The sequence below is a fragment of the Artibeus jamaicensis genome, unplaced genomic scaffold (assembly GCF_021234435.1).
Source record: "Artibeus jamaicensis isolate MK-2021 breed Jamaican fruit bat unplaced genomic scaffold, CSHL_Jam_final scaffold_754, whole genome shotgun sequence".
In the NCBI taxonomy this organism is placed as follows: domain Eukaryota; kingdom Metazoa; phylum Chordata; class Mammalia; order Chiroptera; family Phyllostomidae; genus Artibeus; species Artibeus jamaicensis.
Window position 1 is genome coordinate 3,109,328 of NW_026522054.1, and position 16,487 is coordinate 3,125,814.

Here is a 16,487-nt window from a genome sequence, read left to right on the forward strand (position 1 = left end):
TTCCTATGCAGAGAATGTGTACCGGATGCTGGTACCGGAAGGCAGTGGTAACATGAGGCGGAGCTGGAGGGATGGGGGCCTTGAGCGTATACTGAGCCCTTACTTTGGGCCTGGTGTTGTTCTAAACCCTTAACATGAAATCATTAACATAATCCTCACAAGCACCCAAGAATTAAGTACAGTGACTTTTGGAGCTGCGGGAATGGAGGCTCAGAGAAGTTAGGTAACTTGCCTAAGATCACACAGCTTTAAGTGGTAGAAGCTGAATTCAAACCAGATGAGTTTGGCTCCAGAAACTGGCTTTAACCACCACACACAAAACACCACGTTCCACATTATGTAAGAGGCTTGGGGTCAGGGAATGTAGAGAGACAGACAAGGAAAAGGAAAATCTAGACTGTACTACAAGTCTTACATTATTCAAAATGGGAAAATATAAAGCAAAACCGGAACGATGTATTCGATTCAAATCACGTAGAGTAGTATTTTCATATTTTTTCTTCTTATATCCTTATGTTTCCATGTATCTATTCACAGAATAACCAAACCGAGGAGACTAATTCTGGGAGACTGGACATTTTTCTTTAAAAGATACTGTTTTATCAGACTTGGCGAGATTTCTTGCCCCAGGATTTAGTTTGCACTCTCCCCGTACGATGGTTATTAGTGAGAAGCATGCTGCATTCTAATCAGAAATCAGAAGGCCCAGGTTCTAGCTGTGAATCAAAAGGTCAAGCCAGTGACGGACAAGAGGCGTCTCAGTTTTCCTGTCTGAAACACCTTTCCCAGCAGAGGCCAAACTCCCGCCGGTGCCAGGCTGGGGCTGGGCAAGCAGCAGTACTAAGTGTCAAGTTTAATCAATCGGCCTGTTATAGCACTCTTCCCGGTGCGCACGCCACGGAGGCACATCCACGCCCACGCCAGGTGGCCATCTTGTGGCTTTTTCTCCCTTTAAGATTTCTGCGAAGCTCATTTGACTCTGATTTCCAGTCTAAAAACGACTGGAACAGAGGAGCCGGGAGGAAGAGTATATAGTAAGGCTGACCTAAAGCGAAGTCCTACATTTGCCTATAAAAATAAAGGAGATGAGGGAAAATTTAGGGAGTAGGGGGGAAGGACTTTATAAAGAGAAAAGGGAGGATTAAACTGCAGACATCCTCATCATCATTTTATCTCTCAGGCAACTCAGGTCCAATGGCTGATGCTGCTTTGTTTAACACCAGGGCTCTGGGACATAAATCCGGGGAATGCAAATTAGTAGTAAAATCAAACGTCAGGAAAAATAGACACCCTACCGTGTAATAATTTATCTTTATTTTCTGAAGTGTTTGTAATGAACGCGCTAATGTAAAAAATAGTTTCTAAACATCTTTGACTTTTGACATAGACACAAAGTCGTGTAAGATACATCATAAATGCTTTGGAAATGTACCCGTGAATGTTAGCCAACATAACAGGGAAGAGAATCAAATGCTACGGATAAATGATCAGGAGACAGAGCTTTTAAACAGTTACATGTCCGGAATAAATTTCTGGTCATGTCTGTGTAACAAATGTTGGTTTTTAAACAGAACACGATGTGTGAAAACACTAAAACCAATTCTGTTTCAGAGCGTGTTCTGCAGTCTTGTCATGGTCTGTTACACACATACAACCCCTGCTGAAAACATGGAAATAACTTTAGGTTCTTATCAGAATTTAGATTTAGTCATTTCTCCTACTAGACATGTAAACAGAGTTACATAATGCTTCTAAAACATCTCCCTTTGCTATTTGTCTGGAAAAGGTATGTGCAAAAAGAGAAGTAAGTACAGCAGTGGGGATGGAGCAGTGATTCAGACGTAACATGTATAAAATATCAGAGGAGGCAGGTGTCTCTAACTTGCAAACGTACCCGGCTCTTTGGCTGGAGCTCCACTTCCCTTTGGATCTTTAGATGCAATTGACGGTGTAATGCACTTCCTTCCCAGGGACTTTTTTACAGCTGCTATCTACAAGTTAAATTAAAAAAAAACAACTTTGGGGGAAACTATCACATTGAATTAGAAGGTGAAAATAATTTGAGAAAGGTCTATTTTCTAAACGAGTTTATACGATAGACATCTGACACTTGACATTTTTCCTGGAAATACTTTGAAAAAAACGATCCCTTACCTTATGTTTGGATGAAAGAGGGCTGTAGGGAAAAAGACAGAGAGAAGAATTAAAAACAAAAAAACGACAGCAGTGATATGCTTCCAAACAAATGCCACTGAAATGGCTGTAAAAGAAAATGACCGCTTCTCAGGATTCTAATCTTAGCACAGAAGAGCTTCACTACTGAAACATTACCGCTGGTTCCCACGGTTCAAAGGGCAGCGACCTTGTGTGTCTGTCTGTCTCCTCAGAAAGCTAATTACCACAGACTGAGAATTCCCGAATAAACCACATCTGCCGAGATCCAGAAAATGTTACTTATTCTTTTTGCTAATTATGTACATAAAAAGTATTTAACACGCATGTCTTTTTAAAATTTTAGTGTGTCATTATAACCTAAAATAGATTAGAGTAGAACATAATTTTATTGGCATTATCCATGGAATCAGATTATAAAAGCTATTTTTAAATTTTATATTTTAGGGAATACCTGATTTGACTGAATGCATATATCCACCAAAAGGCATGAATGAAAATGTTCACAGCTATTTTATTCATGATATTCAGAAAGCAGAAATGATCCAAATGTCTATTAGGAATAAATTAATTGCTCCAGTAATATGATGAATACACTCAGGAATAGAAGAGAATAAACTGCTATCACATGCAACAACATGTACCACGGACACAACGATGGGAAAAAGATGCTAAATACAAAAGTCTGCCGTCTGTGTCATTATGCACGTATGAAATCAGAGAACGGACACACCCTGCCACAGAACTCAGACGGGATGATTTTGGGGCCTGGGCACTGCCTCGCACGGGCCTGAGGGCGCTTTCCGAGGGCTGGACTGCTCTGCCTCTCGGTCGGGGTGGAGGCTGCAGACGGCTGTGTCCATGCCCACGGCCAACAGGACACTGTGCTGAGGACCGAGGACCATGCGTCCCATCCCAACCTGGCCTGGCTTTATCATTGTCGTGCCCCTCACCTTTCAAATTCTAAGTCTGCATATATGAGTTAAAAACAGATCTAAGATCTAAGTGCTTTATTATTGCTATGATTTAGTTTTAAAGCTCCAACTATGATTTACTTTTAAAGCTCCAACTCTTAGATACAAATCAAGCCATTTAAAATTATCTGGTAAATGCAATTCTCCTTCTGCAGTATTTTGGTTACATATCCTCCTGTATTTGATTACCATTACTAGACTACTCTTTAAAATGTGTTTTCCACTATATAATATACACACATTGGCAAATAACTATACTAAAAAGCCCTAATACACAATTTTTTTCACCTGAATGGCCTAATTTCTTAACCAAACAGAGATCAAAATTAGAGGTTATATTTAAAATTCTCTAATTAAAAGTTACTTTGAACCTGTGTAGAGTTGACCTTTTACTGAGCTCAGTGTAAGACACAGATAAAGCTGGGAAAGGAACCTGATCATTTCATTTTATCTGGTTTAATTTCTCTAGTTTAAAACATTAACAAAACAAATGAAGAAATGGATCCTGTATTTCAAATACTCGATGCTACAATGGCTCTCCAATACTCTCTAATCCACGCTCACTCTAACCAAATTCTGAGATACTCACTCTTGATGTGTTGTACAAAATTCAGCAAGCCGTTCAAAGTCGTCACCATTAAATCCCTTGTCTGAATTCCTTGCAGACATAAGTGTATGTGGTTGTGCAGTTTTCCATTTTGTTTCTAAATGTAAAATATGTTAGTCACTATTACGAATCATCATATTTAGGAGGGAAAAAACAGTTAACCGGCACTACCGATAAAGATAAGCAGGCAAAATTATCTTCTCAAACAACCCAAAAGTTAACACAATGAGAAACAGCCAAGTAATCACTTTTCAATGTAAGTAAATATTACCTCCGAGACTAAGTTAACCAGGAGGGCATGCAAAGGGATCAGGAGAAATGCAAAAAGTTGCACGAGTTCTCTTCTTGGTATTGGGTATGAAGAACAAAGTAACAAAGAGAGATTTTTCTCACAATAGACTTGTGTTGAGAATACGACTCTCTTTGCAACATTAACTTGACAACAGAAAGTTATTTCCTGACTTACAAATTCCAGTCAAATACCTTAACTTTTTAGATGGCAACTTGTTAGGTAACTGATACATAATTCCAAATTCTGTGTTAGTCTACACTCACCCCATTGTTCTTGAATGGCAGACAGATTTGCGAGCAACTGCTCATGATACAGGCGTTCGAGCTGTATGAATTTCATCGCTTTTTCATCTGAATAGAAAGCTTGAGGAAAACAGAAATCCAGACTATTTGCTTAAGTCCCATACTTGAAGAATGATATCCTATATACAATGAGAAATCTGAAGCATTCTAAAAAACGAGAGGACTTGAAATATTTTTAAATTTAGACAAATCTTAGAGTTTCTTGGTTTTGAAGTAGGTTCATTTTAATGTAGCATATTATGCCATAGCTACTTGGGTTCCATTCTATAAGCAAACAGTAGAAACTCAAAGAAAACTTTAATGCTCCAGGAATGCCTGCTTGCTCATCATGTAGGCCTGGCAGTCCAAGTAAATGTAATTTAAGTGGAAATGGGACCCATCTGGAATCCTGCAATCTGTTTCCTTAAATTACTTTCTGTCAAGCAACTGTTACCCTCTTGCCAACCCGTTTGTGATTTCAACTCACCTTGATCCTTGACTGATTTCTCACTGAACGCTTTTCTCCCACAAAACCAAAGGGTCACACGCCCAAACAAGGACAGAGCCAAATAGTATACGGACCTTTTGTAAAACGTTCATGAACTTGCCACAGTAATTTTCACAATTATGTGACTCCACCTTTTTGTAGATGTTCTTATAAACTTCTGCCACCTCCATCTGCGTTACATAATTAGCATCAGATGAGGTCAGGATAAATCGCCCAACTGTCTATCTTCCTTTGGGCCATGTTCTGAATGTTGACCCAGAAAGAAGGAAGAGAAAAACTGTTTCGTTTTCTGCCCTTCACAAGATCACTCAGAGGTTCAGTCCTCTCTCTAGTTTGTAGACTTAAAGATACGCCAGGGATCACAAAATAGGCCACGAAGAAGCAGGGACAATTAATGCCAATGTCCTCTGCCCATAACCTACAGTATACCCATGTTTCTCCCTTGACTGAACATATAAGTTATCTGACAAATTTGCTAAAATACAGATTCATGGGTCTGAGCTCCAGAAACTCTGATTCTAAGGCCCATGAATTTTCATTTCTAAGAAGCTCCCAGAGGTAATGATGCTGGTCAGCACTGGGCTACATCAGACTCTTTAGCTGGAAAAAAAAAAAGGCAGGCATTCTAGCATCATTTCATTTCCTCCAGAATTGGGCTTTCTACATACTTAGTAATAAACCGAAGACATCACTGGCTTGCTCCATGGAGTTCAGGGTGATAACTACCTACCTCTCAATGTGCTCCAAGCTGTGGTGGAAGCCAACAAGGTCAGGAGGGGAAAAAAGTCACCCAAATGGGGAAGAACAGACCTTGATGATACATTCTTTCTAGGGAGTATATATATTGGGCCATCCCTCAAACACAAGAGTCATATTTAAAGAGGGACACTGAAAAAAGGAGGGAAGGCTCTTTCCTACACAAAGTTAACATACGGCCTCCCTTGACAGTTATTCTGTGTATTGGGGTGACAAAGGCAATCTCCCCTTTGCGGGCAGATGGAAGACGGTTGGGAGATGCACCATGCGAGGTGTGTCGACCTGCTGCACCATGAGAGTGTGAGCGGCCTTGTACCTCCGCTCAGTTCCCAAGGAAGAAAACCCAATCGAGTTTTAAATTCCGGTTATCAGCAATGTGCTCCCACACTCTTGCAACACACAAATATTTAGACTCTGGTCAAGTTAGGGCTCACTGACTGACAGCCAAACTTCGTTAGTGCTAGAGAACTTTCTGGAGCGACAGAAATTCCCTGCATCTCACTTTCTGTACTGATTACCCACTGAAAATGACAGATCGACACATTTTACTGTATGTGAATCTCAATGGAAAAAAATGGCCAGTTTTTTAAGGGTTCTGTGAATTTGTTCCTGGAATTAAGAAAAAGGATACAGTCCTCCTCCTGGAAATAGGACTCGGCCATCTGTTAAAAATAAATAAAAAACAGTTATTTAAATTAATATTCAGATGAAAAGTCAAGTTGGGGAGAAATCAAGGCCTCGAAACCCTGCAAGTCTTTAATAGCAAACAAAGAAAAACCTGAACTGCACTTCCCAGTTCACGAGAAATCTGACCGTGGGCACAGGACGCGTTGCTGAAGCCACTTTGGTCAAGCCAGGCAGGCAGACACTCTGTGGCCTTCCTGCCGCCTCCCTCTTCCTGTTCCATTCCAAGTCAAAGCAAGCTCTACTGACTCATCAGAGTTTACAAGTCAGAACTCTAAAGAATGAGGAAAATACAACAGAGGCTTATAAAGAGACACCAGGAGTTTGAGAATGACTTTGTTTATTGTCAATTAAAAAGTTGATACATGTCATATCATATGAGACCTTGAAACGCCACTCATTTCATTCCTGTTTCACCAACTACCTTGAGGGACACTGACTTCTGGTTCTGTTTTGCTGTCACGGAGAAGGCTGGGCCACTTGCTACGTGATGTCTGAATCTGAGCAATGTGCTACAGAGAGTAAAGGGCACTGGATGGAGGGTCCAGAGGGGCAGGGTCTGGTCCAAGTTCAGGCTGATCCCTTATGAGATTCATTCTAAGGCACCTTTCAATGGAGAAACTCTTTGATTCCAAAAACTTGGAGATTTTTTATTTAGAACTTTATCTATAAACAGAACCTTTTATAAAACAGAAAATATTGTCTGAGAAATACCTGCATAAACTGTTGCCATATTGAGAGCAGTTCATGTAAGTACTTTACATTTCTAAAAGTTTCCACTGACTTGTACTAAATCTGTAGTAAAAAAAGGTGCCCCAAGTATAGATCAGTATCTCCATTTTCCAGGTGGCTGCCAATGCAAAGAACAATAAGCTATTTGTCAACTCTATACACTAGGAATGAGAGAAATGGCCTTTTCCAAATTCCACAGTGGAAACAGCATCCTTTTAAAGGAAAATACATGCTTAACTTAAAGTTTATTCTACAGATGTAACACTTTTCCACGAGCAATGTCGATGTCACCGTTCTGGAAATTTTTAGTTTAATCTAAAGTTTGAATCCATATTTTCTACCCTGAGGACTTCAGCAGGGATCAACTGATTTTCAAGATTCTGCCTGTGTTTTATCAGATCAGATTAGTCTGATCTGCTCCGGGTAGGGCCGATTACCCTCTCCTTCCTGGTACATAGCTGTCATCTGAGAATCTCTGTTCACCTGGAGATTCCCTTCACCTCTCTCCTGGGTAGCATCCCCAGCTGCCTGTTATCTCACATCTCCCTGTTCCTCAGTTTACTCCCTTGTTTGGGTGGAGCACACCCTGCAGTAGCTTCCTGAGAAAGGGTAGAAAGGAGAGACCAAAGGCCCTGAAGTAGGAACACCTTTGGTCTATATGAGGCGGTCCTAGGAGGCCAGTGCACCTGTAAGGGAGTGGATCGGAAGGGGAGTTGTAGGTCTAAGAGGTAACAGCCGGATCACGTAGGGTCTTGCAGGCCAGGACAAGGATTCTGGCTCCTACTGTGAATGAGACAGGAAGCCAGTGCAGGGCTGTGAGCAGAGGAGTAGCGTGACCCGACTGGCGTTTCGTCTGCACCCCAGGGGCTGCTGTGCGGAGGAAAAACCACATGGAGGCAGGAGTGAGAGCAGGGAGGTTTCTGGTGGGCGTTTACTGCAGGAACACAGGTGAGAGTCGACGGGGTCTTGTACTGAGACAGGGGCAAAGGAGGAATAAGAAGAGATCTGATTCTGGACGTTATTTCGAAGCAGATCTGCAGGACCTGCTGAATGGATCTGGACGTGAGGGAAGAGTGTTTCCACGGGAAATATGTGGGGACAGAGGGCAAAAATTTGGCGAAAGGTCAACAACTGGTGAGTCCAGGTGACAGGCACAGCGTGGGGTGCCCAGAACTGCTGAAATAAAACAGGTGTCACTTCCCCTCTCCCTGATCTGAGTCTCCCTGGGGAGGTAGCAACAGTTTTGCATTGTCGGGTTGAGGAGTACAGCCATCAGCTGGCTTCCGTTGCCCCGATGTCTCAGTTGACCGCGAGCTTCCAAGTGTCTGTTAACCCCCGTCCTCCATTCGAACTAGCAATCTTTGAGTTGGTGACAGTGAGAACATGGTTATGCTGCTTGGTATTTACCTGAATTTACTATGTACCCAGCATTACATTAAATGCTTCTGCACACATTATGTCATTTACTCATCTACAACTTTCCAGAAAAAACAGAAAGGCCCTTAGCTTATCAGTGGTAGAGTCATAACCCATACCTAAAAAAAAACATGAAGTGTATCGGGCTGTTCTTGTTTGATGGGATTGTGTGTATATGTCTATGACGCACGATCTGCATGGTAGACTGTGTGCTCACCACCCAAAGTCAGATCATCTTCCAGCACCAGCAATTTGGCCCCCTTGACTCTGAAATATAGAACTGAAGCCCATACTTTTATTTTATGTTTTGTTATTATTTTTACAATACGTGAATCGTACTTTTTCCATTCCCATGCACGCCCCCATACTCACTTCCACCTGAGCTTATTTGCTAAATAAAAGAAGTTAGCGACTGTTCGAAGTACAGATCCACTACCCACGGGTGGCCTTTAGCCCATCATTCAAGTTTCCCAGACCCCCTCCCCCAGGGCCACCTGTTCCTGGGCTCACTCATGACACGTGCGGTAGAGTCACTCACACAGGACTGGACTTCAGGTCATCACTAACGCTGGGGCCGCGATGTTAGTGAGGCAGCAGGTGAAGGGTTAACGTCGTACCTGATGAAGGCAAAGGGACAGTGCCCTGGAGTCCAGCTGCTCCACTTCACCCCGGATGAGTGAGAACAGGGATTGCAGAGCCAGCTTTGGGGCTTCCGGCGGGTCGCTGGCGGTGACTGCGGCAGACTCTTCGTCACCAAGAGCGAGGGTGGCTGCACCCAGAACATCTTCTTGCATGAAAGGTGTGGCATCTCCCGCAGCAAGTCCTTGAAGAAGTAAATATGATGCCTATGTTAGGATAAATTTCCACCATGGTAAACACCTCAAAAAATTATGTCTGTTCACAATAAAAGTTACAAATAAAACCAATTCCATGAAAAAGCCCCAGAAGCCACAGTTAATGTCCTGATTAAGACCGTGCTGACATTTGACTGCTTCTGTCAGCACACACGTAAACCGACTTTTGCAGGATTGTAATTAAAAGTATTAATAAGATGAGATCTAAATAGAAGTAGGCAGGTTAAGACCCGAACAAAAACTTGATTATCCTAAAGGAAAAAATGGATTAGTTATAATTTGAAGTCTGAGCTTGCCCCACATGAAACAGAACTGAACAAGAAGACAGATGTGTTTATCCCATGAAACTGCTGGCTGCTGAGGTGAACTTTCCCTCTGCAAACTCTGGTCTGTTAACTTTGGAACTACTTCTTAATCCCAGAAGAGCAGACATGCCAAAGCTAATGGCCACAGAAACATTTCTCCTAATAAGAAGAAGTTAAGTAATACAAACTTCTAGAAAGAAAAAAAAATCACTAGTAAATAAATGCTCGGCCCATAGCTCCTGAAATGATACACAAGGTTATAAAAAATTAGCCATTATCATTGTAACTTCCACCTCCACTGAAACCTCAGTACAGGCCTTCAGCTAGTCTGCCTCAGCAAGGCCCTTCCTTAGCGATTCATGTGCGTTCGCCATGACTGTGTCTGGAGCCCTGCTCCTACTGCCTTCTAAACAAACCCACGGCTCTGGCCAGACTGGTCAATGCTTCATCATACACATACTGTGACATGGATGGACCTGAAGACATCCTGAGTGGAAAAGCTGGTCACAAAGGGACAAATACCCTACAACTCCACTTAGGTGACGTATTTAGAACAGGCAAATAAAACAGGAGAACAGAGGCTTCTAGGGGCTAAGGGAAGAGAGATGGACAGTTCGTTGCTTTCTTCCTACAGTCTCTGTTTGGGGTGATGGTTTTGCAAGGAGACAGTGGTGGTGGTTATAGTGTGTAGTTGATATCACTGAACTAACTGCACACCTAAAATGGCAAATTTACATATGCACTTTACTGTAATAAGAAAATAGAACAAAGTGCCTTCACGCCTGTGGTTTCACGTCACTAATCTCTGAGCTACTGCACACCTGAGTTCCTTGCACCATCTTCCTCGTTCGCGCTGAGGTGCATCTTGCCTGTACCTCCGGGAGATGGGTCAGAAACAAGTGTTAACACACGGTGTACGTAGCTCCTGCGCTGGACACTGTGTCTGCGGGTTCTTAGGCTGTAAAAGTAGGAAACCCCGTGGGCAGTGACACCTTCTGTTGTTTTTTTTTTAAAATCATAGCACTTGGAGCAATTCCCTCAAGTTCCACCACTTTGTAGACCGCCCTCCCAGTTGTTTCTAACTCACACAGAAGGCGCGATTCGTTACATCTCAACATCGCTGGGGTTTAAATTTTGTCTGTGCCCACCAGCACCGATGTTTTGGATCCTCTCAGGGGTGTGATCGGACAGTTTACACTTTAACATGTTTTATTACATATTAGAAATATGCAAGGGATTTTCCTAAGCATGCAATTAATTCTGCTAACTTTTAAACTTCTTATCCAGGTGTACAGGCAGCTGGAGTATCAGAGTTGCAAATGCAATTAATAATTGTTTTCCCTCCAGGTGTACACTAACAGCTTTGCTAATACTGAAATGGCTAAGTTTCTACCATATTTCCCAGTTCATTCTAAGCACACTGAATTCATCAGCTATCATATAAATATTCCTTGATTCTCCAGGATGAATAAAATTATCAAATTTTATGTGCCCATATATAAATTATATGATCTTCTCACAAGCCTGAACATGCAAATATTTTCTGTCTCTAACAAATAGAAAGACATATATATTTAAGGCTACCTGTAAAGGTTCTCTGGTAGAAGCCAGATATGCAAAATGCAAATCTACTTTGTGGATTCAGACTTCCAGCATCACCAGTTATTATTTCAGATACCAGTGAACATGCCAGCGGGCATGACTAGCAGGCACTGCAGATATGTTTTTTTTTTGTTTTCTTTTGAAAACAGAGCCCCGCCAAAGCCAGTAATCTTATTTAAAATTTTTATTTATTTATTTTTAGAGAGAGGGGAAGGGAAGGAGAAAGAGTGGGAGAGGAAACATCAATGTGTGGTTGCCTCTCATGTGTCCCCTACTGGGGACCTGGCCTGCAACCCAGGCATGTGCCCTGACTGGGAATCGAACCACGAGCCTTTGGTTTGCAAGCCCGCGCTCATTCCACTGAGCTACACCAGCCAGGGCTGAAGCTATGTTTTTAGGAATATACTTTAGGGGAGAGAAGGGCAGGGTGGGTAAATCTAAAAAGCACATATTACAAAGATCTCAGAAGAAAGACAGTGACAAAGAGGTCAGATGGCTTTAGTCACATGACACAAATGTCTGAATTTTCCTGAATGCTGCTCCTCGCCACGCCACTAAAAATCCAGTGACACAGGTGACAACCACCAATATTCTACCGGGCACTTTACAGAGCGCTTCCCATTTGGGAGGGCGCATGTTAAGGACAATGCTGCGAGACAGGGTGGATCTGTGCTCCCACAGAGAAGAAGAAGGCTCGGGGAAATGAGTTACTGCCTCTCTGGGTTACAGAGGCAGGAACAGCTAGAGCCACCATTCAATACCGACGTCTCCGTTCTTTTCACTACCCAAGCCCAACTGCAGGATATGAATCCATTTCTAAGGTTTGTCTGTCTTCAGCCTGCAGACCCTCTTTGTCACCTCCCAGAGGCCACACTGTGAAGGACTCCGGTGGAACAAGTCTGGGCACTGAAGAGTGGCCAAGTCCGTCTGGAAGGGTCTTCCTTTTTCAGTTTCTGTCTGCTGCCTGTCTTTGGCTTCCTGCCATTGGCTGAACTGTTCCGACAAATGTTTAGATACCATGGTGACCGAGGGAGTAACTGAAGTGTGCTGTTTGCGGACCATCAGGCACTTAATCTGAACTTGTATCTTATGACCTTGCAAAATTTATGTCCCAGCTGTTGCCAGGGGATGGGGTGGGGGAAAGTGGGGAGTGGCCACTGATGGGTTCAGAGCTGTTCTGGGGGGGGTGAACCGCTCTAGAACTAGATGGTTGTGTAACCTTGTGAATATACTAAAACCAGTATGTTGTACACTTTATAAAGGTGAATTTTATGGCATGCAAATTACATCTAAATTGAAAAGAAACTGTGGCTGTCACCAGAAGAGTCAGATATTACCAAGTGATTGGAGAAGTGTGGAGAAATTATAACTTTCATATATTGCTGATGGGAATGTAAAATGGTGTAGTCACTTTTGAAAATAGTTTGACAGGTCCTTCAAAAAGTTAGTTACTTTATGATCCAGTAATTCTACTCCTCTGCATACATAACCCCCTCAAAGGAAAATGTATGTCCCCACAAACACTTGTACACAGATGTCCTAGGACCATTCTTCATAACAGCCAAAAAGTAGAACTAGCTGAAACACCCAGCACTGGACAAATGCATACATGCAATGTGATACACGCAATGTCATACACGCTTACAGTAGAGTATTTGACCACAGAAAGAATAAAGCACTGATACACGCTACAACACGGGCGAAGCTTGAAAGCATTATGCTGAGTGAAAGAAGCCGGTCATTAAAGACCATACACTGTAAGGCTCCCTGTGCATGGACTGTGCAGCGCAGGCAAGTCCAAAGAGGAAGGAAGTAGACGGGTGGTGGCCCAGAGCTGGGACGACTGTGGGGGATGGAGAGGGGCAGCGAACAGGTGCGGGCTGCTGTGTGCAGTGACAAAAGCGCCCATAAGCGGACGGTAGTGACGGTCACACAGCTCTTTGCTAAAAGTCATTGAATTGTACACTCAAGTGGGTGAGTTCCACGGCATGAGAATTATGCCTCAATAAAACTATCAGAATTGATAGGCTAATTTTCGGAATATTACTTACCTAAATCTATGCCAGTGAAAACTTGTTGTGATGATACTGCCTGTAACCCTGCATTACATGAAGGGGATTCAATTCTCTTAAGGAGGAAAAGCTCATAATGTAATGACAACTGGACTTAGGTGAGGCCAAGTTCAAGGTTTTAGCAGGTTTATAGAAATGTTGTCTTATACATAATGACATGTCTCTTAATAAATACTATTACTGTTCTATTTTTTTTTTACAATACTAGCTTTGGGATGCTGAAAAAGTACTATAAATTATAAACTAGGTAAGGGAGCATAAGAATGAATAAATTTACCTTAATATAGGATTCTAAAACTATATTGAGAGAGCACTTATCTACCACAAACATTTCTGGTTTGGGATTGAATGTCCTGTTTTATATGTCATTTAGCATTTTAGAAACTATTCTGTTACTAAAAAAATACTTATGTGCAAAATTTTGAGACTGTACTTACTTAGGATTTTAAAATCTCAGAGTCAGAGGGAATGTGGGAGGGGATAATGGGGGGAAAGGGGTAGAGTTTTCAGGAACAACTGTAAGGGACACATGGACAAAACCAGGGCCGGGTGGAACCAGGGGAAGGAGGTATGGATGGCTGAGGTGCGGGGGGAGCAGTGGGGGGTACATGCAGACAGCTGTACTTGAACAACAATGAGATAATTTTTAAAAATCTCACAGTAAAGAGAAGAGAAAATGTGCCCATGTCGAGCACAAACTGCCTGCTTTGCTGGTTTAGACACAGCGCGGGCTGTGGAGAATCACGGTGGGAGACACCTTCATGGGCTTTTGCAGGACTCCGGCTCGACACCCTGACTCCGAGCCCCGGCAGTGGAGATGGAGGGGAACGGGCCTGCCAGAGGGAGCGCAGGGACCACGATCACTTAGAGCCGGTGACCGCTCTGTGTGCTGGTAAAGGACAGGCTTCGGGGCCTCTCAGGGCAAACCGAGGAAAGCTTGCAGGTAATCCCGAGGCTTCCCATGCTGGGTCCCTTTCAGGTCACGAGGGGGTAATTCCAGCCTCAAAAGAATCCTTTCATTCAGTTTACAATTCTTTTGCCCACCCTGACTTCTTTTAATTTAACGAAACGTAAAGTACAAATAAAAATGTATCCCTTACACATAAACAACTCTGCAGATACGCTAGAGGGGAATCACCAAACTTTAACTGTGTAGACTATGCCATTTCTATTCAGAAGTCTAAGAAATTCACTGCTCAGTATAGATACATGCAGATGGACATCGTCATTATACAGATGAGGAAACTGAAGAACAGAATAATTAGGTCTCCACCAAGTGGCCTAGAACCAGAAGGAAGATTTAAACTTAGGTTTCACAACTCCTAATTCAGTTTCTTACACTCATAGGGTACATACAATACTTTAACAAATAATCTGTACAAAGACTATACCTAAGTTTTAGAAATCATATTAATGAGATGTATTAGGGGAGGGTAATTTTAGACATACCTGCTCACTGGGAGCAAGTATGAATAACTTTAAAGCATGCAGCCACACCTTGGGAACTGGAATAAGGTCATGGAGGGGAGGGACGCAAGGAGTCGTAATCTGGGCGCTATTACTGACCCTTATATATATGTAACTAGGTCTCGGTTCCTAAAAACATCACATGATCAGGTCAGAGAGGCCCAAACTGCCCTTGAACTATAAAGAATAAATCAATTTATATACAAATAGCACTGTATATATCATCTGCTAATTCAGACCTGTCAGAAAAATGCTTTCATATCTCTTGCCAAAATTATTTTAATTTGCTCTTAAGCCTACTAAGGAAAATCAAAGACAAAGGGATTAAAATTCAAATTATGAGTTACAATAAAAAGTTATCAAGTTGCTTTATAAAATAAATAAGGACTGATCTGTAGAAACTGGAAAGTTTCGTGTTTTACTCCAAATAAAAATACAAATAAAATCAAGATATGAATGGACCGACTGTATCTTTAATCAGCCAAAACAGCAGAAGCAAGGAGAAGAGCAGAGACAGCGCTTCGCTTGCTGGAGCCTGATGTCTGGGTGAAGCGGTGCTCTCCTAAGGAGGCCCAGGTGGGCCGTGCCGAGCGCTCTGTCCCGTGTTTCTGATCAAAAATGACCAGAGGTTCCCCTGGCTGGTGTAGCTCAGTGGATTGAGCACGGGCCTGCAAACCAAAAATGACCAGAGGCTGCCTTTTCCCAAGGCTGCCCTGCCATTCAGGTGAAACCGTCCACAGACCAAAACTCTAACTGCCAAACCACACACCCAATAAAAAAATACTCTGGATTGCTTTGTAACCAAAGTGATTAGAGATAATTAAAGCCTGACATCTTATTCAACCTTACATGTAAATGTCCATTATTCACCTATCGGGCGCAACGCAAAGATTCTATAAAGAGGCTGCGTAAGACTGTGCCAGCACCACAAACTCACAGGTCCAAGATCAAAGTCACAGTGATGACAAGTACAAAGAACGTCAATAGATGATGGTGCACCAGTACAGTGGAACGCTACGGAGACATGTCACATGCAAGGCACATCACACAGCTGGACACGTAATAAGCTCTAAAACAAGAGAAGAAAAGCAAGATGCAGGACAGAATCTACAGTATGGGGTGGGAGGAAGATTTATTTTTAAGAACAGCATAAATAGTAATTAAAAAAAATACCTGGGGGTATCTTCTTAGCAGTGCCTCCTTTGCTTCTTGAACTTCTCTTTCCAGGTATTTTTTTGTCCTTTCCCAGCCAGTCCTGCCCATCTGTGGGGCCCTCACAGGGAGACCAGTCCTGCCCATCTCTGGGGGCCTCACGGGGAGCGGTCTCCGAGTTCTCACTTGCAGCCACCTCACAGCTTGGGGTGCAGCTGGCGTTATTGTTGAGACTGTCCTGCTCGGTCACTTCGGGTCTGCCCATTGTGCTGCCACCACTGGTCAGACATTCATGCCCGTCCCCGCCAAACTGGTTTTCATTTTCATCTGCTGCAGAAGGCAAGGGTATCACTGTACTTTCCACACCGTCCCCAGGGTGACAGCCATCTTGTGGTTCTACCTGAAGGTTATATGCAGGTGTCTCACAGTCATCCATTGGAGCATCTTCTGTTGAATCATTTACGTTTCATTGAAGTCCTTCCATGTCTACAACGACAAAAAGAGAAAAGTGACTCTAAATTCTGGATGCTCAGGGAGCTTTCACTTCCCTCTTCTCTTGGGCTGTTGGATGATAAGCACGGCAGCTCATTCCTGCTGCCTCTCCCACCTGGCA

The 16,487-nt window shown here is 42.8% G+C and overlaps 1 protein-coding gene across 1 annotated transcript in view; it reads right to left on the reverse strand.

Moving 5' to 3' along the window:
- CNST (consortin, connexin sorting protein) overlaps positions 1-16,487 on the reverse strand; it is a 64,530-nt gene that overhangs the window by 21,390 nt on the left and 26,653 nt on the right. Inside the window, exons 2-8 of the mRNA XM_037138824.2 lie at positions 15,896-16,360; positions 9,040-9,245; positions 6,222-6,252; positions 4,309-4,395; positions 3,736-3,850; positions 2,155-2,176; positions 1,895-1,991 (exon numbers count right to left, since the gene is read on the reverse strand). Of these exons, the coding sequence (XP_036994719.2) occupies positions 1,895-1,991; positions 2,155-2,176; positions 3,736-3,850; positions 4,309-4,395; positions 6,222-6,252; positions 9,040-9,245; positions 15,896-16,310 (973 nt within the window). The 5' untranslated portion in view covers positions 16,311-16,360. The remainder of the gene's footprint in view (positions 1-1,894; positions 1,992-2,154; positions 2,177-3,735; positions 3,851-4,308; positions 4,396-6,221; positions 6,253-9,039; positions 9,246-15,895; positions 16,361-16,487) is intronic.